This window comes from Phoca vitulina, unplaced genomic scaffold (genome assembly GCF_004348235.1).
Source record: "Phoca vitulina isolate PV1807 unplaced genomic scaffold, GSC_HSeal_1.0 scaffold40, whole genome shotgun sequence".
NCBI lineage: Eukaryota > Metazoa > Chordata > Mammalia > Carnivora > Phocidae > Phoca > Phoca vitulina.
This window is the reverse complement of record NW_022589743.1, coordinates 24,164,025-24,191,582: the sequence shown is the minus strand read 5'-3', so window position 1 is coordinate 24,191,582 and position 27,558 is coordinate 24,164,025. Positions and strand designations below refer to the sequence as shown.

General features: G+C 56.4%; 2 protein-coding genes across 6 annotated transcripts; both read right to left on the bottom strand.

Annotated features, from left to right (window-relative positions):
* Nucleotides 1-1,269: 1,269 nt before the first annotated feature.
* Nucleotides 1,270-7,206, bottom strand: SERPINF2 (serpin family F member 2). Of its 3 annotated transcripts, XM_032429004.1 has the most exons (11): nucleotides 7,037-7,206; nucleotides 6,445-6,653; nucleotides 5,768-5,834; nucleotides 5,587-5,625; nucleotides 5,403-5,465; nucleotides 4,909-5,110; nucleotides 4,272-4,415; nucleotides 3,920-4,123; nucleotides 3,306-3,448; nucleotides 2,338-2,542; nucleotides 1,270-1,699 (listed from the first exon to the last, which is right to left on the bottom strand). In XM_032429004.1, exons 3-11 carry the CDS (start codon nucleotides 5,828-5,830, stop codon nucleotides 1,287-1,289), a joined length of 1,476 nt encoding a protein of 491 aa, XP_032284895.1. In that variant the 5' UTR covers nucleotides 5,831-5,834; nucleotides 6,445-6,653; nucleotides 7,037-7,206; the 3' UTR covers nucleotides 1,270-1,286. The 3 variants fall into 3 exon arrangements, with proteins under 3 accessions (XP_032284895.1, XP_032284896.1, XP_032284897.1); XM_032429005.1 differs by lacking the exon at nucleotides 6,445-6,653; XM_032429006.1 differs by lacking the exons at nucleotides 4,909-5,110; nucleotides 6,445-6,653; nucleotides 7,037-7,206 and having other exon boundaries at nucleotides 1,287-1,699; nucleotides 5,393-5,465; nucleotides 5,768-5,830.
* A 445-nt stretch (nucleotides 7,207-7,651) lies between these two features.
* Nucleotides 7,652-23,682, bottom strand: WDR81 (WD repeat domain 81). 3 transcript variants are annotated; one of them, XM_032429059.1, is made up of 10 exons: nucleotides 19,751-23,682; nucleotides 14,232-14,339; nucleotides 13,781-13,971; nucleotides 13,470-13,660; nucleotides 13,043-13,208; nucleotides 12,788-12,953; nucleotides 11,421-12,107; nucleotides 10,641-10,786; nucleotides 10,182-10,361; nucleotides 7,652-9,129 (listed from the first exon to the last, which is right to left on the bottom strand). In XM_032429059.1, exons 1-10 carry the CDS (start codon nucleotides 23,424-23,426, stop codon nucleotides 8,809-8,811), a joined length of 5,832 nt encoding a protein of 1,943 aa, XP_032284950.1. In that variant the 5' UTR covers nucleotides 23,427-23,682; the 3' UTR covers nucleotides 7,652-8,808. The 3 variants fall into 3 exon arrangements, with proteins under 3 accessions (XP_032284950.1, XP_032284952.1, XP_032284951.1); XM_032429061.1 differs by having other exon boundaries at nucleotides 23,602-23,666; XM_032429060.1 differs by lacking the exons at nucleotides 7,652-9,129; nucleotides 10,182-10,361; nucleotides 10,641-10,786 and having other exon boundaries at nucleotides 11,638-12,107; nucleotides 12,843-12,953.
* Nucleotides 23,683-27,558: the final 3,876 nt, after the last annotated feature.

Here is a 27,558-nt window from a genome sequence, read left to right as displayed (position 1 = left end):
CTGCCTCACCGCCGATTTCACTCCTTCTATGTATTACCGTCTCCCCACACCGCTGCTCTGTAAGAAGCAGGAGTCCACCCCAGGCCCTTGCTCTTGACCACTGCCCTTCACACGGACACCCCGGCCTCGCAGACACGGGCCCACCCGCGTAGACCCCTGTGCGGCCCCCAGCCCAGGGCCAAGCTGCGCCCAACCACCTCCCCCAAACCCTGCCGCTGCTCCCGGCAGCCCGACCCCCGGCCCTGGGCTGGCGGGCGGCGGCCCTTGGTAGAAGGACCGGCCTGTAATTAGAAACTCCCCAAGCTCCCTAATTGCCAGTTTGCTCCCAACCCGGGAGGCCAGCGCTATTCTGAGCCACCCTTGTTGCTGGCTGCTTGCGGCCTCGAGAGAGGAGGCGGCTGAGAACGGAGCCGGGCTGGCGTGGAGGTGGCCGTGGAGCGGGTGGCGAGGTCAGAGGGGGCTGCGCCCAGACGGGCTGGCGAGCGGCCGACAACAGACGTGGCAGAGACGGGCGCCTGCTCTCGGGGCCCAGCGCGGGGCTCTGGGCAGCCTGTGGCCTCCTCCCGCCTTGGGGGGGGGGGGCTGCCCCCACTCCGCCCAGAATAGTGACATCAAAGCAGCCAGGGCCATTCATTCTTTATTCGGGTGCCGTAAAAATCACTACAAAAACTTTACAAAAGAGCCTGAGGGGACTATTGCCCTCCCTCCCGCAGGCCCTGGGACACCTGGCTGAGGAAGAAGAGGAGGGAGAGTCCTGGCAATGTTGGTATCTGTGGGGAGGCTGGCTGGCAGAGCATCAGGGCGGGTGGAGGCTGGAGGGCCTGGGGCAGGTGGTGGCAGAAGCCGTGAGGTGCCAGGCGAGGCCCCTACCCCCAGAGCCGGACAAGGCTCCTCGCCCCAGCCAAGGTATCCAATCCCTCCTGTCCCCCACTCTCTGGCAAACAAACGTGGAAGTGCCCCAGCCGGCTTCGGGAACGACCTACCCACCTTCCTGACCAAAGTGGATCGACAGCTGCCCCTCTGCCCAAGCCCCAAACAAGGACGCCTCCGAGCCTCTTTGCAAGAAATGATGTGGGATCAAGGCCCATGGTTCCCCGAGGCCTGCCCTCGTCCCGGCCCCACGCACCCCAAGCTCCCCCGGAGAGGGGACGGGAGAGGATGGCTCCCTCTCGCTCCCAGACTGCCCACTCAGGCCCCGGCCCTAATCCCACAAAGCCATCTGGAAAGAGTCCCAGGAGTGGAGAGGTTGTTGCAGGCAGGGACTCGGGATGCTGGCCGCTGGCCTCTCACTTGGGGCTATTAAGTTGGGGGTAATCCTCCTCTGAGGGGGGCGCGAGTTTCAAGTCAGGGCCGAAGGGCTTGTCTCCACGGGGGAAGGCTTTCCGGTTCTGGAAGTAGTCCCTGTCATCCGGGGAATCCTGCTGCTCCTTGCGCTCCCACTGCGCACTAGGGTTAGGGTTCCTCACGCTGCCCACGAAGAGGGGCAGGCTTGTTGTGTCCTCGAGGATGAAGAAGAGAAAGGGGCGGTTCACGCTGAAGGAGGAGAGAGACATGCGGGACATGGCCGTGCCGGTAGCCGCGGCCGCCTCCACACCGGCCTCGCTGAGCTCCAGCGTGGACTGATGCTGCACGCTGGAGACCACCAGGCTCTGGTCAGAGATCCCACGCAGGTCTGGGGCCTGGAACAGTTCCTGCAGGCCTGCCCAGGGCAGGAGATGGCGGGTCAGAGCGGCCTTCTGCCGCACAGGCTGCCGGGACCTGCCTGGGAGGGTGTCTGGTATTCCGGCCAAGGAACACCTCCAACCCATAGATCGCGGCTTAACTCTTATTTAACCTGCAAGTATCACTTCAAGGTTACTTCCTCCAGGAAGCCTTTCCCGATCCCCTGCCCCAAAGTCCGGGCAGATGCCTTTTCTTCGGTGAACTGGAGAGAAGCCGTCTGTCTTATCACTTACGCTGAATTGTAAATACCTGATTCCTTATCTGCCCAACTCCATTTGACTGAGTCTTCGTAGGCGGTGGGTGCCCAGTGTCTAGCTCAGTGCCCCTGGCGGGACAGCCAGCTAAGGCCCACATGCCACCCAGGCTCCCTGCCTGAGAGTGTTTGCAATGCTCAGTCTTGGATGGAGCAGGTCCTCATTCCCTGGGCCACCCCAGCCAACCCCAGGACAGAGGGCCCGGGGGGGTCCTAGGAAGCCCTCTTACCTCCCAAAGCCCCCAAAAAGGCCAGGACACAAGGCTGTTGCTCTGACTCGGACCCACTGCGGGGGGGGTGTCCCCCCCCACGCACTCTGCCTAGCCTGACCTAGGGGGCTGTCCCGTGGCCGGCCTCCTTACCCATCCGGCTGAGGGTGGCCACCAGGTCCAACTGGTAGTTGAGATGCAGCCTGGGCAGCCGGACCTTGGTGGGCTTCTCTCGAAGCGAGGGCTGGTGCAGGATGTCCCAGCTTACGTTGGCCAGCACCCGGGACACATTCCACTCAAAGTGGGTGGGCATCATGACCACAAAGCTCATGTTGTTATTGAAGGGGAAATGAGCCACCTACAGAGGAGGAGAAGAGACAACATGAGGACCAGAAAGTGCCCAGACCAGTGGGGCTCTGAGCGAGCATACGCTTCTGAGATGGAAGGACCAGGGGTGCCGGTCCATTCTCCTCAGGTGTGTGTTCGGCCTCCCTGAGCCTCCACTTCCTCACCCGTGAAGTGCAGGAACACTACCTCCCCACATGGGCAGGGGATCGGGAAAGGCTTCCTGGAGGAAGTGACCTTGAAGCTCATACTTGCAGGTTAAATAAGAGTTAAGCCGGGATCTGTGGGTTGGAGGTGTTCCTTGGCCAGAATGCCAGACACCCTCCTAGGTAGCATCCTCAAAGAATGCTCTCTGACCACTCTATCTAAAATACCTTCCCCAGTCACTAATTGATCACTTTCTTTTTTACCTTCAGAGCACTTACACTATCTGAAATGATCTTGTGATTTAGGTTTGTTCGTGTATTGTGTGTCTTTCGTGCCGAGAGCAGGGACCCAGTCTCCCTTGTGCCGGTGTGTTCTAGAGCCTGGGACAGTATCTGGCACACGGCAAACGCCCAATATAATTTTGTCAAATTCATGAATTTCCAAGAGCGTAGAACCTCAGTCCCCCTGGGTCGGGGCATAGCAAGACCTTCCAGAGCCACCTGTCTCAGAGACGTGACTGCAAGGAAGGCAGGGCACACCCCCCTCCACCCCTGTGCCTGTCCCACAGCCTGCCCACTCCCTGCGCCACCTCCCGGTGGCCAGGCCCAGCCTGGGCAATCAAGGGTGACCTGTATCTCAGGCTGCTCCAGCAGGAACCAGCGCAGGGGGTACGTGCGGGCGTGCATCATGTCCACTGGTACCGTGAACTGCTCATTCAGGTGGAAACTGTCTCGCTGGGTGAGGCTTGGATCAAACTTGCTCCTCCAGAAACCTATAACCAGCAGAAGGCAGGGGCCACGTAGACCCAGATAGGGGGAGGTTCTATACCAGCAGTCTCTTCTCCATCCCACCCAGAACCCATTCCAGGGACGGAAGGTAGAGGTCGAAACCCCAAGGGGCACTGTGCCAGGTGATACTCAGTTGATCTGAGGTTTCTTCCCTGCAGCATTTTTGAAATCTGGGCTTGCGTTCTTCCTGAGCCCTGCCATGCTCCCAGGACTCGGTTTCCTCCTAGGGTTCTCTCTTCACAACAGCCTCATCCAGTTCCTGGGGCCCCTCCTTGGCACACCATTACCTGTTTCCTACCCTCCCCCAAGCCACAACCCAAAGAGCTCCCTGCCTCCTGGCCCAGCCCTGAGGGGAGAGAGACACCCTCAGGACAAAGGTTTCACAGCTCAGCTCAGCCTACAGGGCAGGAGTAGGGGCTGCTGGGGTGGGGGACCTGAGGAGAGGAGGAACACACCCTGGAAGTGGATGGCATTGAGCAGAAGCAACACTGTGTCATCTGGCAGCTCGGAGAGGAAATCCTCAATCTTCCCTTCTGTAGCCTCCTTCACCCACTGGTTGATGTTCAGCAGATCATCCCCTTTCCTTCCCGTCAGGCTCATGGGCTTTGCACCAAAGAGCTGTTCTGACTGTTCCAGGAAGTCCTCTTTGATGGGAAATCCTACACAGAAGGGACCACAGGCTGTTCCTAGGGGCTTGAGCTCCAGAGCCACCAAGGCTCTGACTGGCTACCTGAGGCCAAGCCCATCTCCATCACCCCTGTCCACCCCAGGGCACTACCTGGGGAGCTCCAAGCCAGCAGCACCTACCTTTCTGCAGGTACATTCTGGCAGCCAATCGGAATGCCCCAGGGCCCAGGTCCTGGCAGAGGCGGCTCAGCAGGTGGGGCAGGCAGAGCCCTGAGTCTGCATGCAGCACCTGCTCTAACCTCCGCAGCGTCTGGTTCTGAGCACCTGGAGGGGACCGCATGGGCTGTGGCCCAGGCCGGCGGCTCTTTCCCGGCCCTGCCGCCCGCTCCAGTCCCTCCTGAACGCCCGTGGTGCGCGTGCCCCCGGCACCACACATTCTCCTCCCGTATCGACTGAACTGGTCTGACTGGCAGTACTCCCCAAGTTCCACTTTCATCTCTGCTGCTGGCCGTCTGGGTGACCTCACCCCATCCAAGTTGTTTTCCCTCTCTGGACCTTGGTTTCCCGCAATGAGAGCCTCCATCCAGTGAAGACATTGCAGCAATCAAACTCTTGCATCAAAATCACCAGAAGCATATCCTTAGGCCCCATCCCTGGGAATCTGATTCACAGAGACTAGAGGTGTGCCCAGGAATCTGCCTTTTTACCAAACAGCCAAGCGACCCCGAGGGAGGAAGCACCCACTAGTCAACTCTGGAGTAGTGAGTTCCTGCTGGCCTCCCAGCTCTGCTGGTCTGGACAGGTGATGCCACGCTACCTAGTGCCAGGTGAGACAGTGCCAGGGCCACGCTCAGAGGCGACAGGATGAGGTTGGGGCTGGTGGACCTTTGGGCCACCAGGGAGAACAGGTCTGTGGTGAAGGCCATCATAGCCTGGGCCAACCTGCGGGTCTGCTCCGGGGTTGGGGCCCCCTTGCAGTCTCTTGGGGACTTCTTCAGGACAGTATGGCCACGGGCCTCCTACAGGGACAGATCAGGGGTCAAGAGGGTCAAGGAGTCAGCTCTGTGCTGAAGATCCCTTTCAGAGTCCCCTGTGCCTGGGAACAGCAGGGCCTTGTCCCAGTCCTGACGAGAGAGGGACAGCCACGCGGACAATGGCATTAGAGGGACCCGGTCCTTTCCTCTGGTCCCTCCCACCCTCTGTCTTCTGGCCTCCGCCTCGGGGGCCCCCCCCCCCATTCCCTGGCCCCTGCTGACTGGCCCTCCTCCCTCGGACCCCGCCCACTCTTCCCCCAGCCCCACCTGGTTGTACCTGGTTGCCCAACTTGAGGAGGGTAAGCGGGGGCAGCTTCTCCTGGGTCTGCCCGCTCCTGAGCTGAAGAAGGGAGGAAGCAGATGGAGCGTGACCCTTCCCACAGGTTCCCCCACCCTGCGCGAGCCACAGGTGAGGCCCCTGGGGGCCCTCCTCCCCCCTCATGCCTCTCCCTCCCCAGTACCTGCTGGTCCAAGGGCTCCATGGAGCTGGCAGGAGACAACTGTTGAGAAAAGGATGAGAGGAGAGGGAACCCCCTCAGAGCCAGACCCTCCCCTGACTCAGCCCCCCTCCTCTTCCCACCCGGACCCCTGGCGCGGCCCCACCTGCCTCCCGGCCCCACCCAGACCGAGGCCCAGGCTCACCAGCAAGCCGGGACCCTGCAGGCAGGACAAGCTGAGCACCAGGAGCCCCCGGAGCAGCACCATGTTCCTGTGCGGGACAGGAAGCCTCTGTTCCCACCGGGCCGCACTCCTGCGTGGGAGCCCACCCCCACGCTGCCTGGCATGGCAGATCCTGAGCTTCTCCCACTGAGGGGACACCCAGCTACCACCCGCACACCCCAAACACACGAGCCGTGGTTCCCATCTCTGTGGGGTGGGAGGTCCCCCTGAATTGTTTTCAACCCCTCTGTATTTTCCAGTTTTTCACATTTCGTGCACTGAAAATGTTTTGGTTCATAGGGGAAATACCAAAACCGAAGAAGTCCTCATTCTTCAAGGCCTGGCCTTGTGAGTCAGCCGTGGATTTGAATCCAGACTTGGCCTCTTCCGAGAGGACCTTAGATATCTCCTTTAACCCCTCTGGGCTTTGCCTTTTCTTGCAAAATGGTAGCAAAAGTCCCTGTCTCCTCCCACGGTATATTGTGAGGACCAAAATAAGGTGGTCTTTGTGAGGCCCGATTACAATGCCTGGCACTCGGTAATGCGGCTCTTGTCAGCCCAGCCCAAGGCTCCTCTTCTGGGAAGCCTGCCCTGAAGCCTCCAGTATACTGGGGCTCCTTTCCCAGAGCTCCTGTCCAACCTGCTGTCCACAGACCCACCTTTTCTGGCTGGTCTGGTCTTGACCACAAGGGTGGACAGGCCTGTGAGTCCCTGAAGTCTCAGCAGGGTTGGTGGGGTGGGCTGGAGAGCCGCGTTGTTGACCCAGCCACGGAGCCCAATGAATGGCTCTGGACGGAGCCACCTTTGGACTTACGGGAAACACAGGCCTTGCCCCCCACTCTGTCCAGGTCGGCTCCGGGAAGCCAGACTGGCAGGTGGGGATGGGCAGGTCTTGGTCTGGCCTCAGAGCAGGTCCCACACACTCCAACCCCACCCCCATCTCAGGGCCAGTCCTTCCAGGGGAGCCTTCTATCACTGCTGGCCCCACCCCCATCACACGCAAGGACCCTTGGCCAGGGCCCCTGATCTCCAACCTGGGCTTTTGAATCTTCCTGACAAGAAAAGACCTCTAGTTTTCCAAGTCCCAGAGAGAGTCCTGCCAGAACCCCCATCTTGGCTCCTCATCACCCCAGGAGGCTGGGAAATGAGAGGCCTTCTGAATAAATTCACCCCAGACCCCCTAAGCCAGATGGACAGCTTTTACCTCCTCTCCTGCCCAAAGAGCAGGTCAAGCCACCCCTCCCCTCGTACCTCTGCAGGCTCCTCGCTGCTGCACACAGTGTCCCTCTGGCCCCACTTGGGTACTCCCCACACTGCTCAGGCTCCAGCCAGCCCAGCTGAGCCCTCCCCTCCCACCAGGACCTTTGCTCTCAGCCAACCCCTGTTCAGATTGCTTTCTCTTCTGGTAAATATTGACCTGCACATCCGGTTAAACATTGATATTGGGGCCGGAAGCCCCATTCCCACCAGGGTATCTAATCCTGAGACAGCCACCTGGAGCCCCTGTGGATTTGGATCCCCCCCCCCCAAGCCTGGAGAAAGGAGGTTCAGGAAAGTTGAGGAGAATGTCCTCATCTGTAGGGCAGATCCAGGAAGGACAAGGGCCTACCAGCAACCCCATGAGGTGGCGGGGTTATCCCCACTTTAGTGGGATCAGAGAGGCTATGTGACATGCCCAAGGACAGAACTGGGTTCAGGGTCACATCCAGCTTCCCCCTTACAATGTCCTTTCCTCTCTCCCATCCTGAGGGGAAGGAAGGGGAAGCTGCAGGAGCCTATGTGGGGAACCCAAGATAAGATGCCCATCCCCAAGCCTTACAAGCCCAGGATCCTGATTGGCTGCCTTTAGCCTGGATCTGGAAGGGGTGGGGAGAGGAGAGAGGGCCACAGCGCCAGCCAGCATCCTCCCGGCGGGAGCAATGCCTCCTTACCTTCCCCCATGGCTGAGGGTTCAGGAAACTGGCCTGGGGCTGCGTGCACCAGAAGCCCTGTGCCCGTGGCACCCAAGAGCAATGATCAGGCTGTCTCCCACCCTCCTGCCCTGCTTCTCACCCTCTCCTCACTGCCCTGGAAGCTGCTGCGTCTCAACTCTTCCCCACCCTGACGCCATCGCTAAGAAAAGCGTCACTCGGTTCCATGGCTCTTCCGAAGGATTTATTGGTCATATTTACATCTATTGCAAATAATGAGGAGGCAGTAGGGGCGCAGGCTCAGACCTCATCTCTGCTCCAGAATGTGAGGGTCCCGGGATGCCTGGGTCTTCCCATCCCCTGGGAGAGACCTGAGATGCAGAGATCATTCTCACCCCTTCTCTCAGGGTGTTGGACCACAAGGGTACTGGGCCCAGGGGCTGCCTCCTCAGTTCAAGGCACAAACACTGTGGTGAGGGGTGGGCAGGCAAGGCATGGGGTCACTCCTGGCAGGAACCAGCTGGCCCAGTCCATTTTCCCTCCCCTGGTCCTGCCCTCTTTCTTCCCCTACTGGTCCCACGCTGGGCAAGGCATGGCTGGGTGGACACTTAAACCCCAGCCCAAGGCCCTTAACTCCTGGACCACGGCCAGCCCTCATTAGGGGCTGGAGTCCAAGCACCATCGGTGTCCTGGACTGGAGCAGCCGCCCTGGCCTTGTGAGAGCTCGGCAAGGAGCGGGGCATCCTTGGCTGGAGACTGGCTGCACAGGGCCAGCCTCCCTTCCTCTTCTCACAGCTTCCCTGTCCCCATGTGGACCCAGAGGGCAGAGCTAGGGAGAAGGGACGGCGATGCTTTCCCACGCTCTCGCTCTCGCTTCCTGCTGACTAGGGGCAGCATCTCCCCCAAGCCGTGAAGGAGATCCCTCCTGGCAGCACTGGTGGCTCTGGCAGTTCGGGAGCCTGGACCCCTGCGTCACCGTAGCTGGCAGGCCACGTGGGCACTCGGGGTGCGCGGCCTGAGGCTTGCCCAAGAGGGAGCTGCTGGGAAAACAAGGGTGAGGGATGGACTCCGGGGGAATGTCTGCCCACCCTCGTTGGCCAGCCCCGCCTCAGCCTACGCCAGGAGGCGGATGACCCCGTTGTCCGAGCCCAGCAGGAGGTGGCGTTTGGTGGGCAGCAAGGCCAGGCTGGTGAGCGTGCCTCGGAAGTTCTCGGAGCTGAGCTTGGTGGTGGCCTGGGAGGGCGGCTCAAGCAGGGAGCAGACGCCGATCTTGTTGGCCACCGTGCCAGTGACCACCTCGCTGCCATACAGGTCGAAGGTGTGGATGGGGTCAGATGCTGACTTGTAGTGGTGTGTGGGCTTCTGTTCCAGCTCCTTCCACACGGTCAAGGAGTGGTCAGAGGAGGAGCTGACCAGGACACTGCCCTCCACCGCCTGCTCGGAGAGAAGAGAGCCTCAGCAGGGCCTGGGCCCTACCATGTGCCCGAGCTCCAGGGTCTTCCGACTACTCGCACAGGATCTCCCAGGAAGATAGGGGATCCTGGGCAGGTGACCAGCTGCCCCCCCTCCCACCACATCATATGAGTTAATGGGACTGTGACAAAGTGTCTTTAACCTAGTCATCCCTGCAACTTGAGCAGTTACTACACCTGGGCGTTGTGTGAGGCATGCCGTATGACCACATTTAATTTCCATGACAACTCGATGATGTAAATGCTGCTGTTGTTCCCGTTTTACAGAGAAAGAACCCGAGGCTCATAAAAGTTAAGTAATCCCACCAAGGCCACACAGCCGGTAAGTGGCACTGCCAGGACTAACACCCAGGCTGCCCCAAAGCCCTCCTGACGCATCCTTGGAAGGTCCGAAGTGAAAGCCACCTGGGCCCCTGGGTCCCCTGGGGTCCTGGACAGAGTTGGGGGCAGGCTGCCCTTAGCAGCGGCAGTGCAGGCCCCCTGGGTGCGATCAGGACAGGGAGTGCCGCTGCCTGGAAACATCCTCCCACAAAGAGCCCTGTTCCTCCCCTGCTGTCCCTCCCTGGGCAGTTCCCTGAGGTCTGTGACTGAGAATGGGCGGGGGCAGGGGCAGGATCCCTAGGCCGGGATGTCCCTGCCCCCACCAGGGCAGCCCAGCATGCGGCATGGACTCTGCTCCGCGGTCTGGGGGCAGTAAACAGCCTCCCGGCTGAGCTTTATTTAACCTGAACTGGGTCACGGACAGGGCCTGACCCCTGATCCTCCAAGCAAGGCAAATATGGACAAGGGTTACTCATTAGAGCATCCCCAGGGAGCAGCAGGGTCAGCTCTCCCCCTGCTTCCCGCCCCCACGGGCCGCCCGCCACCTGGGCCCCTGCAGCGCAGCTGGCTCCTAACCCTCTCTGCCCGTCAGCCCTGGGGCAGGTCCAAAGGAGATCATCTCAGCTGGAGCCTGTCCCGGGTGGGCCTTAAGAGGACCCGGAGTGAGGCAGGGAAGGGGACCTAGTCAGTCACCTTGATCTGCAGGATGTCCCCCTCGTGGGCCGGCCAGCCACGCAGAACCAGGCCAGTACGGGTGTCCAGGAGCACCATGAAGCCCGAGGAGAAGCCAGCTACCACGCTACGGCCACTGGGGCTGACGGCCAGGGAGCGGACGAGCCCAGGGTTCAGCCCGCCGCCGAGGCGGAACTCATGCTGCAGAGAGGGACATGAGCTAAAGTGCTGCCACCCACCCCAACCATCTCTCCGAGCTCCCGTTCACCCCCGAGCCCACACAGCTGAAGGGCCTGATCCTCTATTCCCCTCCCCCTCCATCAAGCGGACGGCTCCCCGTCATCTCAGATCAGAGTCCCACCCCCCAGGGTTTGCTGCTGTGGGTGACTGGCCTAAACTCCACCCTGGCCTTCTCTCTTCAGGGTCTCTCCTCCCTGCCGGGCATCCAGGCCAGGGCTCAGGGAACCGGACGCCCCTGACCTGCAGGCCAGGCTTCCTGCAGTCCACAAAGCGCAGGGTCGAGTCAGAGCTGGCCATGGTGATGCTGGTATGCGGGGCGGGCATGACGGCCACAGCAGTCAGGGGCACCCGGCTGTCCCACGGCTCCATCACGCGAAGGGTCTTCCCTGGGAAGGAAAGGCGCAGTGCATCTGGGGTCCCAGTAGCTGATGGAAGCACCCCAACTCTTCCTATCTCCCTGACCTACCCTGGATCTGCCTCCCATATCCCAGAGGACCTAAGAAAATGCTAAAGATGTTTTTCGACTCTCCCACCTTCCTGCTTCCGTGGCCAGGCCAGGCTCCGGTCCCCAAAGCAACCTCTTCTCTTCCCACAACGCACCCTGACCAAATGCTAACTCTTCTCAGTCTACCTCAATGCTACTCTAGCCCCTCCTCCTTTAAAAACCTTATTAACCTTATTTCTCCGCCGCCCGGATGCCAAAAAATAATCAAGCAACCATTTGCCAAACTTGTATGACATGCCACATGTTAAGCCAAACTCCTACGTGCATCTTCTGACCCTGGTCTGATTCCCATTTTACAGATGGGAAAACGAACGCCTCCAGCTGGCAGAACCAATTCAAGCTCAGGGCTCACGGATTCCAACTCAGGTCTAACTGCTCCTCCGTGCGGCCTCACTGGGTCGCCCCACACCGCATGCCATTACACCCCAAATGCCCAACCCTGGGTCCCCATACCCAGAGGCCCGGCAGGGCACAGGATGGCAGCAAGAGAACAGGCCTCACCTGGGCCCGCTCACCTGTGAAGGGGTCCCAGACGTGCACAGCCCCGTCGCAGCTCACCACGTACTGTGGGGCCTCGAGCTGGCCCACGAAGAAGACACTCTTGCGGTGCTGAGCATAGACGAGGCGCGGGGCCGTCTCAGCAGTGCCGTCCCCAGAGTTGTAGAGAGGCCAGAGGCGCACCGTGCGGTCCTTGCTGCCGCTCAGGAAGAAGTCCTCACTGCTCAGGGGCGCCACGCCCTTGACGGCCCCCGAGTGGCCCGGGAAGCTCTGCAGGCGGATCTGATGGAAGTGGAAGTGGGCATCCTGCTGGCTCACGCCAATCTCGTACTGCCAGTACGCCAGCCAGTTCCCGCTCAGCCCGTGGGCGCTCCGTGGCAGCTCCCGCTTCAGCGCGTGGTCCTCCTCGCTGCGGAGGCCCCCGCTGCCCGCCCCCGGGATGGGGCCCAGCAAGCCGGGGCTCTCGGGCTGAGAGTCGTCAGGAATCTGGATGCGGTTCCCCACCAGGACGCTCCCAAAGGTCCCCGAGTGGCCGTCATCCCGCGGGCAGCCCCCACTCTGGGGGTCCCACTCGGGGCCGGTGCTGGGCACGGGGGGCTCCACGCTGGCGGGGCTACGGCTGCTTGGACTGATGCTCTCCAAATACAGCCCCGCCAGCTCCCCGACCAGCTCGTGGTTGGGGATGATTTTCCTGATGATGTCACCTGGATGGGAGTGGGAGTGGTCCTACGGTTAGGGAAGATGGCAGGCAGCTGCCACCACCCAGCCAAGGCTTGGGAACCACAGAAGACAGGGCAGGTACTGGCTGTGCAACTCTGGGCAAGGAACTCTTCGTCTCTGAGCCTGTTTCTTCCCCAGAAAAACGTGGATTCATTCACATGAGCGTCCTCTACATGTCCTGGGCGCCATGCGGCGCGTCGGAAACAGAATGGTGAGAAAGAGAGCCGCTGTCCTCTCCCTCCCAGGACCCAGGTTTCGGTGGAGGGACGAGAGCATATCTAACCACACAGGGCTGCTCATCCTATTGAGGGAGCCAACACACAGAACTGCTCAGCGGTGCCGGGCCCGCACGGGAGGATACACAGACGGCGGGCCACGTATTCCTCTCAGAAGCTCCTGGAGAGGTCCATACATCAGCGTGATGGCCCTGCCTTCCCCAGGGATACTCTAGACCAGCCCCCGGGCCTCCCTGCTGGCTAATGCTCAGTCCCTGTTTCTATGTCACCTTGGGACTCCGAGGTCTGAGGCCAAATCCCTTTGCTCTGATGCAGAACACCGTGCTGAATACCCACTATGGACTCTGGGGGCAAGGGGAGCACGGAGCCCTCCCGGGGGAAGAGACAGAGCCCCAAAGGCTTTGCAAGGGAATGTGGTGGGGCAGTACCCAACAGGCAGGAGAAGGGCACGTAGATTGTGTACGCCATCTCCAAGGTGAACACCTTCTGCAGCTCGTCCAGCAGGTTGGGGTCCACTAGCCGCCGCTGCCCATCGGAGAAGGCCACCTCTGGCAGCTGGCCCTCGATATGGCCCGCGGGATCCAGCTTCAGATCCTGTGGGCAGGGCAGCCCGGGGAGTCAGCCAAGTTCACGGCCCCCTGGCCAGCCCAACCCAGCCAGGTAAGGGAAGTAGGTCTGCCTACCTGCTGCCGAAGCTCGTGCAGCTGAGAGAAGACTTGGAAGAAGGTGGCCACGGGCTCGCTCAGGTGCTGCTGGACCATCTCCTGTCCGATGCGCAGGCATATGAGGGCGATTAGGCTGATGGTTTTCACACACAGGACGGTCCGGGCCTGGGCCCCACTCGGGAACCTGGAAAGAGAGTACATGAGCTCCAGCGCCCCCCACTCCTCACTCCGCAGGACTTGCACAGAATCTACAAGACCAACTGGTCCAAACCAGATAAGGAAACTGAGGCACAGAAAGAAGGTGCGGCTTGCTCAGGATTGCACAGCTGGATCAGAACCAGGACTCCTGACACCCAGTCCAGTCTCACTCCCAGGCTTCCCAGCCCCTCCCGGGTAGCCCCCTCAGCCGGGCTACTCCCTGCACAGGGGAACGGCAGCAGCCTACCCAGTGACGAGGGACGTGAGAAAGCTGAGCACGGGGAGTAAGACCTCGTGGCTGATTCGGGGCAGGATGTCCATGAGGGTGGTGTCCGAGAGGTACACAATGATCTTCTGGGCCAGAGTCACCGCTGCCAGCAGGCCTGCCTCCTTACGGCTGTTCAGTCGACTGGGGCCTGAGGTGCTACCTGGGGCCACCTAGGGCCACAGAGTAGATGAGGGCCAGGCTGCCCAAGGACCCCCCCGGAGCCCCCAGATTGCCCAGGTCTGCCCTCAAGCCCCCTGGCCTCCCCTGAGGCTGCCAAGTCAGCGACTGACCAGGTAGCTAATGTAGGGCAGGTACTGGTAGGTGAGGACAGGCTCCCCGTACAGGTGGGCGATGTGCAGGAGGCAGCTGAGCACGGGTCCTGACACCACATCACCCAGTACCGGCCTCTTCTGGTAGATGTTGCCAGCACTCAGCGGGGGGCTCTCACCGCTGCTCACTGTGAATTGCTGCCGAGTGGGCCCTGCCAAGGAAGAACCGGCAGCCTTGAGTAGCTCGCAGCAGGCAGGGGGGAGGTCGGTCTTCTGGGAACCACGGTAGCCACTCCTGCTCACTCTAGCGTGGGGCCCACCCCATGCCCTACCCAAGGGAGGAAGTAGCTTACAGACGGGGACCCAGGACCTGGCAGGGACGTGGAAGTGGGAAGGATCCCCTACAGGGGGCTGAAGATGGACAGAGGGTCTGAGATGAAGCCCCATCTCCAGCACCGACCACAGGCCTTACCAACATAACAAGATGTCAGCAAGCGGAGCAGGTTCCGGGCCACGTAGCGAGAGGCCACCGTGGGGCCAAGCTTGGCAGAGAGCCAGCGGACCATCTTGCAGGCCGTATCTGCAAGGCATGAGCAGGCCCTGAGCTCATGAGATAACGGAGTGGCTTGCCACTCCTCCCACCCCACCCCAGGCACCCCATCTAGCCAATCCTGGCTGCAAACCTGCCCAGGAGCCCAGCAGATGCTGGGTGCCCCACACCACCACCCTTTATTCCACAGTGGCAGAGGTAGCTTGTGGCTTTGGGACTGCCCCACGTGACCCTGGCTTCGGGGCTGCTCCAGGACCCTCTCCTCAGGCACAACTTCCAGGGAAGTTATCCTTTCAGTGAATCTTCTTAAGCTACCAAATGAAGCCTGGCCAGGCCCAGCTCCCTCCCCCTGTGGCTTTTGCTCCCTCTTCTTCCCTCCACTCTCCCTGTCTAACCATGCTAGCCTTTCATTGATTCTTTAATGGGACCATAGACAGTCATAGAGCCTGCCCGGTATGCTCTTCCCACTGCAGGCCCTACCATTTTTGCCTTGCTATCTCCTATTCATTGGACCTCAACCGTCTCTACTTTTTTTTTTTTCTCCTAAAGATTTTATTTATTTATTTGATAGAGAGAGAGCTAGAGAGCACAGGTTGGGGGGGAGGGGCAGAGAGAGAGGGAGAAGCAGACTTCGATGGTGGCCCATACGCTGAGCAGGGAGCCCAACATGGGGCTCAATCCCAGGACCCTGAGATCATGACCTGAGCCAAAGGCAGATGCTTAACCGACTGAGCCACCCAGGTGCCCCTGGCTCTACTTTCATGGAAGCCTTCTCTGACCCCTGAAAACTAGATCTGAGCCCTATTTATATTCCCTTGTAGCACCTAGCCCTGTTCTTTACAGCCTTACTTTACTCTAAGACTGTCTACAATGTGGCACCCCCTCTGCTAGAGGTGAGCTCCAGGAAGGCGGGCCCACACCTGTGCTGTGTGTGAATCTGCTTAATCCCCTCCTTGGCACAGACTAGGTACTCAGAAATGTTGAATGAAAACCAGAGTGAAGAAAAGTTAATACCTATTTTTCTCAAACTATTCTAAAAAATAGAAGAGGAAGGAAAATTTCCAAATTCATTCTATGAAGCAGTATTATCTTAATACCAAAACTAGATAAAGACACTAAGAGAACTAGAGGCCATTATCTCTGATGACTATAGATACAGAAATCCTCAACAAAATACTAGCACACCGAGGGGCGCCTGGGTGGCTCAGTCGGTTAAGTGGCTGCCTTCAGTTCAGGTCATGATCCCAGGGTCTTGGAATCAAGCCCCGCATAGGGCTCTTTGTTCAGCAGGGAGCCTGCTTCTCCCTCTCCCTCTGCCTGCTGCTCCCTCTCCCTCTGCCTGCTGCTTCCCCTGCTTGTGCTCTCTCACTCTCTGTCAAATAAATAAATAAAATCTTTAAAAAAAAAATACTAGCAAACCGAATCCAACAACACATTAAGAAAATTATTCACAACGATCAAGTGGGATTTATTCCTGGGATGCAAGGATGGTTCAATATTTGCAAATCAACCAACATGATACATCACATCAACAAGAGAAAGGATGAAAACCATATGACCGGGCACCTGGGTGGCTCAGTCATTAAGCGTCTGCCTTTGGCTCAGGTCATGATCCCAGGGTCCTGGGATCAAGTCCCACATCTCGCTCCCTGCTTAGCGGAGAGCCTGCTTCTCCCTCTCCCTGCAGCTCCCCTTGCTTGTACTCTCTCTCTCTGTCAAATAAATCAATAAAATCTTTTTAAAAAATGAAAGGAAAAAAAGAAAAACATGATCATTTCAACAGATGCAGAAAAAGCATTTGACAAAGTACAACATCCGCTCACGATAAAAACCCTCAACAAAGTAGGTTTAGAGGGAACATACCTCAACATAATAAAGGCCTTATATGAAAAACCCACAGCAAATATCATCCTCAATGGGGAAAAACTAGGAGCTTTTCCCCTAAGGTCAGGAATAAGACAAAGATGTCCCGTCTCACCACTGGGAAATCCGAACCACAGCAATTAGACAAAAAGAAATTTTAAAAAAAATGGTAAGGAAGAAGTAAAAGAAGAAGTAAAACTTTCACTATTTGTAGATGACATGATACTATATACAGAAAACCAGGGGTGGCTGGGTGGCTCAGTTGTTAAGCGTCTGCCTTCGGCTCAGGTCATGGTCCTAGGGTCCTGTGATCGAGTCCCACATCGGGCTCCCTGCTCTGTGGGGAGCCTGCTTCTCCCTCTCCCACTCCCTCTGCTTGTGTTCCTGCTCTCACTCTCTCTCTCTCTGTCAAATAAATAAATAAAATCTTTAAAAAAAAAAAAAAAAGAAGAGAAAAGAAAACCATGAAGACTCCACCAAAAAAGTACTAGCCCTGATAAATGAGTTCAGTAAAGTCACAGGATGCAAAATCAATGTACAGAAATCTGTTGCACTTCTATACGCTAATAATAAAGCAACAGAAAGTGAAATTAAGAAAACACTCCCATTTATAATCGCACCAAAAATAACAAAAGGCCTAGGAATAAATTTAACCAAAGAGGCAGAACACCTATACTTTGAAAAATATAAAACACTGATGAAAGAAATTGAAGACAACACAAAGAAATGGAAAAGCATTCCATGTTCATGGATTGGAAGAACGGATATTGTTAAAATGTCTAAACCACCCAAAGCACTCTACAAATTTAATGCAATCCCTACCAAAATACCAACAGCATTTTTCGCAGAACTAGAACAAACAATCCTAAAATTATTATGGAACCATAAAGAACCCCGAATAGCCAAAGCAATCTTCAAAAAGAAAAGCTGGAGGCATCACAATTCCAGACTGCAAGTTATATTACAAAGCTGTAGCAATCATAACAGTACGATACTGGCACAAAAAAAGACACACAGATCAAGGGAACAAAATAGAAAAACCAGAAATAAACCTACAATTATATGGTCAACTGATCTTAAGCAAAGGAAGAAAAGAAAGACTATACAACAGGAAAAAAGTCTCTTCGTCAAATGGCGAAAAACTGGACAGCTACATGCAAAAGAATCAAACTGGGGGGCTTGGGTGGCTCAGTCGGTCTTGCACCCTATTCTTGATTTCAGCTCAGGTCTTGATCTCAGGGTCTTGAGTTCAAGCCCCACATTGGGCTCCACCTAGAGTGGAGCCTGCTTAAAAAAAAAAAAAAAAAAAAAAAAATCAAACTGGCCCACTTTCTTACACCATACACAAAAACAAACTCAAAATATTGAGAAAAAATTAAAAATAAACTCAATATGGATTAAAGACCTAAATATGAGACCTGAAACCATAAAAATCCTAGAAGACAGCACAGGCAATAATTTCTCTGACATCAGCAGTAGCAACATCTTTCTAGATAGGTCTCCTGAGGCAAGGGAAATAAAAGCAAAAATAAACTACTGGGACTACATCAAAATAAAAAGCTTCTGCACAGCAAAGGAAACAATCAACAAAACTAAAAGACAACCTAAAGAATGGGAGATCATATCTTTAAATGACATATCTGATAAAGGCTTAGTATCCAAAATATATTAAGAACTGCTACAGTAAGTCAACACCCAAAACACAAATAATCCAATTAAAAAATGGACAGAAGACATGAACAGACATTTCTCCAAAGAAGACATACAGATGGCCAACAGACACATGAAAAGATGCTCAACATCACTCATCATCAGGGAAATGTAAATTAAAACTACAATATCATCTCACACCTGTCAGAATGGCTAAAATCAACAACACAAGAAACAAGTGTTGGTGAAGATGAGGAGAAAAAGGAACCCTTGTGCACTGATGGTGGGAATGCAAACTGCTGCAGCCACTGTAGAAGACAGTTGGGAGGTTCCTCAAAAATTAAAAATAGGGAGGTGCCTGGGTGGCTCAGTTGGTTGAATGTCAGCCTTCGGCTCAGGTCATGATCTTGGGGTCCTAGGATCAAGCCCCGCATCAGGCTCCCTGCTCAGCAGGGAGTCTGCTTCTCCCTCTCCCCCTCCCTCCCCCCACTCATTTTCTCTCTCTCTCTAGTAAATAAATAAAATCTTTAAAAAAAAAGTTAAAGGGGTGCCTGGGTGGCTCAGTCGTTAAGCGTCCGCCTTTGGCTCAGGTCATGATCCCAGGGTCCTGGGATCGAGCCCCGCATCAGGCTCCCTGCTCGACGGGAAGCCTGCTTCTCCCTCTCCCACTCCCCCTGCTTGTGTTCCCTCTCTCGCTATGTCTCTTGTCTGTCAAATAAATTAATAAAATTTTAAAAAAATAAATTAATAAAAATTTTTTAAAAAGTTAAAAATAGAACTACCCTATGATCCAATAATTGCACTACTGGCATTTACCACCAAAATACAAAAACACTAATTCAAAGGGATACATGCACCCCTATGTTTTTGCAGCATTATTTCCAACAGCCAAACTATGGAAGCAGCCCAAGTGTCCACTGATAGATGAATGGATAAAAAAGATGTAGTACAGGGATGCCTGGGTGGCTCAGTAGGTTAAGCGTCTGCCTTTGGCTCAGGTCATGATCCCAGGGTCCTGGGATCGAGTCCTGTATTGGGCTCCTTGCTCAGCGGGGAGCCTGCTTCTCCCTCTCCCTCTGCCTGCCGCTCCCTCTGCTTGTGCTCTCTCTCCGACAAATAAAAAAAAAAATCTTAAAAAAAGGATGTAATATATACACAATGGAATATTATTCAGCCATAAAAAGGAATCGTATCTTGCCATTTGCAACAACATGAATGGACCTAGAGTATAATGCTAAGCAAAATAAGTCAGCCAGAGAGAGACAAATCCCTTATGATTTCACTCATATGTGGAATTTAAGAAACAAAACAAAAGAGCATGGCGTGCCTGGGTGGCACAGTTGGTTAAGTGTCCGACTCTTGGTTTTGGCTCAGGTCATGATCTCAGGGTCGTGAGACCGAGCCCTGCGTCAGGCTCGGTGCTCAGTGCAGAGTCTGCTTGAGATACTCTCTCCCTCTCCCTCGGCCCCTTCCCACCATGTGTGCATGCTTGTGCGTGCTCTCTCTCAAATAAATAAATCTTAAAAAAAAAAAAAGAGCAAAGAAGCAAGAGAGAGAGACAAACCAAAAAACAGACTTAACTCTAGAGAACAAATTGATGGTGACCAGAGGGGAAGAGGGTGGGGGGATGGGGGAAATAGGTGGTGGGGATTAAGCGTACACTTGCCGTGATGAGCACAGAGTAATGTACAGAATTGTTGGATCACTATATAATACATGTGAAACTAATAAAACACCGCATGTTAAATGTACTGGAATAAAAAAAAAAAAAAAAACACCACAGGGTGCCTGGCTGGCTCAGTCAGAAGAACACGGGACTCTTGATCTCAGGGTCATGAGTTTGAGCCCCATGTTGGGTGTAAAGATTACACACATACATAACCAACCAGAGGACTGTTTGACCAAGACCTTAAGGCCTGAGAACTCACCAAGGAGGATCTTCTGTTCTTTGCCTTCCGACTGCTCAGTCAGCGGCCCCTCCTCTTCCTCCCCATCTGTCTCGCCACCTTGGGCCACAACCGTATCCATGGACAGCACAGTGTCGGAGAGAGTGAGCTCAGATGCCCTGGTGATCTCGTCTTGGTCCCCGTCTCCCTCCTCCTCCTCCAACACCACACAGCCTTCCTCCTCCTCCTCTTCCTCCTCTGAGCCCTCGCTTTGCTTCAAGTCCTGGCTGCTGTCGCCTGACCTGAGGCTGCTCTTGTCCACAGGAGCACCGCCCTCATCTGCAGCCCGCTCCTCGCCCAGGGAGGTCTCGCTGGTGCTGCTCTTGTCACTCAGCCGACCTAGGCTCACGGACTCAGCTTCCTGGGGCTGTGGGGACTCAGCCACGTAGAGCCCAGCTTGGAAGTCCTCGGTCTCAGGGAGGTAGGCCTGGTCGTGGAAGCTGACACCAGACGTGTAGTCTGGGAGCCCCAGGCCCGAGGAGGCAGCAGGTTCACCATCCATCTGAATCTCCTCCCTGAAAGCACAGGAGTTGGGCCTGGCCCCTGGGAGCTCACTCTCCTCATCCTCGGGGGCACCCGCCAGGCCCTTGCTTTCCTCCTGGGAGGCCTCCACGCCAGCCAGCACCTGCAGGACGTGGGGCAGCAGGTGGATGAGAAAGGCCTGCAGGCCCAGCCGCACCATCAGCTGGGCCACAAAGCAGTCCGTGTACAAGTAGAAGCGGCCGTGCAACCTGCAGGGGCTCTCGTAGGCACCAATGAGAGGCTTCAGGAGGTACTTATTAGCATTTTTGGGGCCCAGGGCCTTAGCAACAGGTTCAAATAGGTACCAGGCTGTGTACACGGCCGTGTGTTCCTCAGACATGAGTGACAGCACGAAGGGCAGCAGGATCTCCAAGCCCTCCGGGGTGATGTCACCCAGCACTGCACCCAGTTGCTGCCACAAAGCAAACACCAGCTCCCGCCCCTGGGCCTCGTCCTCCACACGTCTTGCCTGATACAGGAGGATGAACTTGTGTAGCGCCGGGAAGTACAGGGGGAAGGGCACCACAGAGCTGAAGGGGCTGAGGAGCTGGGCCGGGCAGGGTGGGGGCAATCCCTGGGAGACGGGCCTATACTCAAAGAGGGGGGCCAGCTTGCCCCTCCCTGCGACCACAGGGCCTTCAGGTCCACTTAGCTGCAGGAGTATATCCAGCACGGGCTGCAGAGACACGGGGACCTCCTTGGGGTAGCGTAGGCAGAGCCCCCGAACAGCCTCAAAGCGTACCCACAAGGGTGCATCAGGCTGCAGTGTTCGGACCCTGGTGGCAAACACCATCTCGGCCAACAGAACCCCCAGCGCCTGCATGTCCCGATGGAAGAGTTCCCGCAGCTGCACGGCTGGCTGGACCTGGGGCTGCTCAGACACCTCTAACTGGCTCCCTAGGCCTTTGGTCAGGAAGTTGCCCAGTTTCTCTAGCCCTTCCAGAGCCTGCACAGGATTGAAGCCCTCGGGAAGAAGAATCTTCCCCTCCTCACCTTCCCCAGGGTCTGCCCCAGCAGGTTTGCTCCTGCGGCCTGGTCGAGAGGCCGAGGCCACTGAGAAAGACAGGAGGCCCGGGGGCGCTTGACTGGAGGCAGATGAGGAGGAAGCTGGCTGGTCACCCGCTTTCCCCGTGAGGGAGATGGAATCCAGAGCTTCTGTGGCCTGTTCCAAGTCATCTTCCCCTGCCACAGGCCGGTCTCTGACCCAGCCAGCCTCACAGGGAGTGGCCTCCAAAACCAGCCTGCCCACCCCATTCGTAAGCTGTCCAGGTAAGTCCTCCCGGCCTATGCTCTCCTGGATGGTCTGGAACAGCACTCTGGGGATGAGTGGGGGCTCAGGGGCAAGGGCAGGAGCCCCAGCCAGGCGTTGGGGGTGCGGCTGATCGAAGAGCTGCACCACGCCATAGCTGGTCAGGTGCGTGTGAGCATCTACCAGGTGCAGACACACATTCTTCTCTTTCACAGCTTCCTTGCCCTGGAGTTTGTAGCCAAATGTGAGGTCAATCCAATGGTGCAGGTCCTGGGACACCTCTCGGCTCTCCAACAGCGCCCGGTGGGCGGACACGAACTCCTGGCTGGAGCCGCACCAGGCTGGCACATCCAGGTCAGGCATGTCGGGGTGGATGGAGGAGAAGATGGAGGGATCGGTGTAGAACTCAGGAATGCACTCGTCAGGTGTCCAGCTCTGCATGCGCTCCATGCTGGCGGGATACTCGTGGGGCTCCCATTGTGCACGCACATGTCCACAGAGCACCAATCGGGGTGTCCGCCGAGCCTTGTACACGTAATACGTGATGTCGGAGAGCACATCTGAGATGTGGTGAGGAACATGAGGGGGCTCCCCACCACCCGCACCACCGGCTACAAACGCCTGCCGCGTCATCTCATATGTGAAGTCCAGCTGTTTATCCCCCTTGTTGAGGCGGAATTTGGACTTGCGTAGGTCTCGAAAGCGCCCATGGGGTGTGGTGAAGTCCACCACCCAGGGTAGCACTGGATGGTAGTTGGGATCCCCCTGCCGCCGACCTGCCAACCTATTTAGCTGCATGAGGTAGTGGAAGTTGCTGATGCGGCCATGGACCCAATCTAGCACAAGGCCCTGAAGTTCCTCCTGGCAGGTGGGACACCCAGGTCCCCCTCCTCCCTCCTCCCCAGGTGCAATGCCTGGCCCATCCCTTGCCACAGGGGTCTCCTCATTCTCATCCTCCTGGGGCCTCTCATAAGCACTCAGGTCCAGCCGAAGCTCACTGCAAAGCTTCTCGTCTAGGGCGATGTGGTGCAAAGTTAGCGCCCCGCAGGCCAGTCCCTGGCGGTGACAGGCATCCATAGCCCTCAGCACACGGAAGAGAATGAAGAGCACCTTAGCTTGGCTGTTGGTCAGCTTGGCAGGGCTGAAGGTGACCACATCATGCAGGGAGAACTGCACGTACGGGTGCACCACGTAGAGCATCTCTGGAGACTCCAGCAGGGCCTCAGCTCGCAAAAGACTGGGACAGGCCAGGCTGCCCCGAGGGGGACAGGGACCATCTCTTGCGGATGATGGGCATTGGGTAAATTCACCCACCAACAGGAAGGAACAACCATAGACCCTCTGCAGAGCCTGTCGTACTAAGTCCAGCGCAGGGACAGCTGAAGGGGCAGGGCTGTGACTATAGGGCTGCCCGTAAGTGCGGTAAGCATGACGCCACAGGTTGCGATAATTCTGGGCAGCCACATCCTGCATGAAGCGAGTGAGGGTCTCAGGGCTGCTGGACCCTTCCTCAGAGGGCAAGCCGCCGCCCAGGGGGTAGGACAGCCTCCGTTTCCGCAGCCCGTGCACCTCCACGCGCGTCCAGCCGGCGGGCAGCTTCTGCACGGAGCGCTGCAGAAGAGTCCTCACTTCCGCCTCGCTCAGGCCCTCTGCCCGGGGGCAGGGTCCGGGGGGCAGCCGGCGCTCGCGGAGGCTGGCCAGCCAGCGCGCGGGCACTAGGGCCACCACGTGGGGGCCCCCCGGGGCCGGAGCCAGCTGCCGGGCATCGATGTTCAGGTCCCTCTCCACGCTCTGGAGCAGCTCCTCCATGTCGGGGCTTGGGGGCGGGGACCAGCCGTCGGCCCCATGGGTAGGAGCGACTTCCCGCCCCTTGCTCCCCAGCGCCATCCCCTCCCGGCCGCCTGGGGGCAGCGCGGGGCTGAGCCCGGCCACGGCCCTGCCCGCGACGGTTTCCGGGGTGCCAGGCCGGGCGGGGAGGGATGGGCGAAGGGCCGGGGCTGAGGCCGAGGCGGCGGGGGCGGGGAGCCGGGGACAGAGGAAGGGAGGGCGGGGACGCTCTTACCCCTCTGCAGGGTCCCGCGCTCCGGGCGCAGCCAGGCAGGGGCTGCGGGGCGCCTGAGCCGGGTTCTGCCGTGACCGGTCAGCTGACGCGGCTCACGTGACCGCCCCGGCACGGAAACAACCGCACGTGGCTCAAATGGGGCGGCCGGACCGCGCCTCCCGCCGGCGCCACCGCCTGGCAGGCCTCGGTGCCCTCCCTCCCCGTGCTCTGCTCCGGTCAGGTGGCGGCTTCGTTTCCTCAGGGAGCAGGGGAGGGAGATGCTGAACGGCCCACGAGATTTCCCCTCCCTTCCCTGCTTCCTCCTGCACGCACCAGAACGCGGATTTAAGGAGGATTTTCCCGGAGATTCCAGTCTTTAGCGGGCTGATCCCACCCGCCCCTCTGGTTTTACAGATAAGAAACCGCAGGCTAGAGCTGGGGCTTTTGACGTTAAGTCCCTTCAGCGCCTCCATGCTGCCTACCAAGTGAAGGGGCTTTTAGTTTTCCAGTACATTTCATCAGTAACATTCCATCTGGTCTTTACAACAACCTTGAGGTAGAAAAGACAGTTAATATTGTTTATATTTTACAAGTGATTACCAAGAGCCACCAAAGAGACTTGCCCAGTGGCAGAATGGAAACCTAGAAGCTGGTGCACAAACTTTCTGCCCTAGAGTACTCCCTCCGCGCCTCTCCCCACCCCCCAAGCCCTCTTGGGGCTCTCTCTCTCTTTCTTTCAAATTCTGGGCGATCTGAGATGGAGAGAAGTGTCCCAGGCCCAGATGCTTGTAGTTCTTGGGAGGAAATGTTCCCCCCAAGACTTCCCGTTAAAGATCTGCCTTTGCGGCGTCAGAGCCTGCTGCTGTGGTCAGAGCCTTGCAGTTGCTACTTGGGCGGGGGGGGGGGGGGGGGGCGGGAGGATGCAGCACAGGATAGGGAGCAGAAACCAGAGAGCTGGCTCCAAAACTCAGTTCTGACTCATTTGCAGGACAGAGAGGCCATTATAGTAAAACCACCGGCTGTTTTTTTTTTTTTTTTTTTTTTTTTGAGTCTCTCCTAGAAGGAGATTTTGCCTTGTGGAGGAGTTTGGTGTAGAGGTTTGGGGGATCCATAAAGACAAGAAAAACTACAGTCCTAATTACAGAAGAAACAAATGGCTCGGCTGTGATCTGATTCCATCTGTATCCTCTTTCTTGAAGCAGCGGGAGCCCTGATGTGCTTGGTCACATGGCCTTGGGCAGGAATAACTTACAACCATCACTCCCGGAGCACTGATTAGGAGCCAGGCACCCTGCTAAGCACTTTGCATATCTTGTTTTGTTTAATCCTCACCACAGCCCTTTTAAGAAGATATTTTTATTAGCATTTAGGATGAGGAAGCTGACACCCTTAGGTAACTTGCCCAAGGTCACATAGGTAAGAAGTGGTAGAGCCAAGATTCAAACTCAGACTATCTCATTCTCAAACCAATGTTCACTGTACTCCTTGGCCATATAGTACTATTTTTTTCACCTGAGAAATTACGGGTTCCTTGACAATCTCCATCCCCAAATTTGGTCTGAGTACCTGAAGGCAAGAGAACGGGTTTTGATAAAAGGTAGTGCCTGCTGCTAAGGAACAATAAAATTGGGTCCACCTGGTCTTTGCTCTGGTCTGTTTACCCAGACTGAGCAGGCGCTGCTTTTTCTCCCTGCAAGTCGGTGTGTGCTCTGCCCTCTAGTGGTTTCGTTGCAATACAACAATGACCTTGAGTGTAACTAACCATAACTTAAGGATTCTTTTCTTCCCTTGAATAGGATGGCCTTACAATGCTGGGCACTGGTGCACTAAGATTTCTGGAGCACTGACTCCTTCCCCAATCCGAGGCCTAAAACAGTGATTTTCAAACTTGATGATGTACTTCTGATTCAGTAGTCTGGGGTGAGACCCAGGAATCTGAATTTTTAACAAGCACCCCAGTTCATTCTGCAGGCCACATCTTGATGTAATGATTTGTAACAGCTCAATTCCCACATTTCCGTGGAATCCCAACCCAAGCACCCTTGAGCGTTGGGGATTCTGGGACCAAATTAGCCACTCCCTTTTGCCAACTTCAATATTGAGTTTCCTGGAGGTCATGGCTTGGCTAGTCAGGGAGGGAAGCTGCAGCTGCCCAGGCAGTCAGCCCAGGCTGAGTGAGGTTAGTTCTTGCTGATCTGGCAGGGAGAAAACTGAAGGAAGCTAACATTTAGTGCACCAACTGTGGGCCAGATATTGTGCTAGGTGTTTTCAAATATAATCCTTTTTTAATACCTACAATAAACCGTGAATTTTTTTTTTTTTGAAGATTTTATTTATTTGACAGAGAGAGAGACACAGCGAGAGAGGGAGCACAAGCAGGGGGAGTGGGAGAGGGAGAAGCAGGCTTCCAATTGAGCAGGGAGCCCGATGCGGGACTCGACCCCAGGACCCTGGGATCATGACCTGAGCCAAGGCAGACGCTTAACGACTGAGCCACCCAGGCGCCCCTAAACCGTGAATTTATTATTCACTCTTTTGTAGATGAGGAAATTGAGGTGCCGAGATGTTGGGTATCTTCATCAAGTTCACAGCTGGTAAGGGCTGGAATTTGAATCCAAGTTTGTCTAATTCCATAATTCTCAACTGGGGGAGATTCTGGCTACCAGGGCACATCTGGTAATGTCCAGAGACACTTGTGGTTGTCCTAACTGCAGGGTAGGGGTGTTGCTAATTTCATCTAGTGGGCCAGGGATGCTGCTAAGTATGTTACAAACGACAGCCCCCACAACAAGAAATTATCTAGCCCAAAATGTCAATAGTGCTGAGGTTGAGAAACCCTGGACTCAAAGCCTGTGCTTTTGCCCTATGGGGTGGGAGGGTGAGGGGAGGGAGAGTTAGCAGAACAAAGTAGGGATAGGCCTACCCCAAAGGCCTTGGGTAGGAAGGGGATGGGACTTCCAAGATAAGGATAATGGATAATGGGGGCAGCTGGTGAGGTTTCTCTTTCTTCCAAGCTTGGCCAAGGCCCTGCTCAGTTTCTCCCAACCTTGCCAAGTCAGTCCTGGGACTTCACACTAAGTTTGTCCTGGAATGACCCTGACTCCCCAGCTCAGGACTGGGGTAAAATATTTACCTGGGTCTTCCTGCAGGACTTCCCAGTCAAAGCCCCTGGTTCCTGGGATCAGTGCCTTCCACCTGCAGCCCCTGTGAAGATCCACATTAGCACCCTTGCTGTGGAGGGTGAGAAGGTAAATAAAACAAGGGCCAGGTGGCATCTAGGGTAAAAGTGGAGTGAATGGGCAAAGCCAAGAGAGTCCCCTTAGCTGGTCCCTGTCTGGGAAGGAATAGGGCAACTTGAGTAGGGAGTAGGGGGCAAATGGCCTGGGGAGCAGGGTTCTGACCCCAGGAGGCTTGCTTTCCACAGCCATTCCTCTCCTCTAGGTTTGGTTTGCTGCTTCACTGGACCTTCCCCAGCACCCATTCCTGGAGCACCCACACACACAGCCAGCCACCATTCTGGGCTTCCCCAATACTGGCCTCCTTCTAGACCTGCGAAGGCAGATCTGAGCTGACTGTGCAGACAGGAAATACCTCTCGTTCCAAGCTCAGAACCTCTGAAGAACTAACCAGCAGATTTGGGGGGGGGGGAGCGGCGGCGAGAGGGAGGAGGGAGACAATCTTGGAGTGAAAGAGGAAAGAACATACAAGTAGGTCCCCCATATTTGGGGTTCCATCTCTTTTTTTCCCTCACGACCCAAGAGGGTTGGGGCGGAGGCGCCGGGGTGGGGGTGGGGGGATAAGGGGATGGAGGAGGGCAGGCCTGGAGGAGGATGTGGTAACAGCTGATTCGTCCCCTGAGGTCACACTTTCCAACAATCAGCTGTTACTGGGGTGGAAGGCAGGAAGTTTCCTTAAAGGCACAATGTTCTGAACGCAGGCTCAAAATTCTGGAGCTCCTAGGAACCACAGCAATTACTT

Bases quoted from the DNA above. Each gene is read 5' to 3' on its own strand.
- WDR81 (XM_032429059.1), bottom strand. From the start codon at position 23,426: ATGGCGCTGGGGAGCAAGGGGCGGGAAGTCGCTCCTACCCATGGGGCC. The intron at 12,108-12,787 runs GTACTGCCCCAC...ACTCCCATCCAG, and splicing joins GCCCTTCTCCTGCCTGTTGG to GTGACATCATCAGGAAAATC. The intron at 10,362-10,640 runs GTCAGGGGCGTC...CCCTCTCTGCAG, and splicing joins GCAGGAAGCCTGGCCTGCAG to CATGAGTTCCGCCTCGGCGG.
- SERPINF2 (XM_032429004.1), bottom strand. From the start codon at position 5,830: ATGGTGCTGCTCCGGGGGCTCCTGGTGCTCAGCTTGTCCTGCCTGCAG. The intron at 5,626-5,767 runs GTGAGCCTGGGC...TTTTCTCAACAG, and splicing joins TGCAGGGTCCCGGCTTGCTG to TTGTCTCCTGCCAGCTCCAT. The intron at 5,466-5,586 runs GTACTGGGGAGG...TCCCTTCTTCAG, and splicing joins TGGAGCCCTTGGACCAGCAG to CTCAGGAGCGGGCAGACCCA.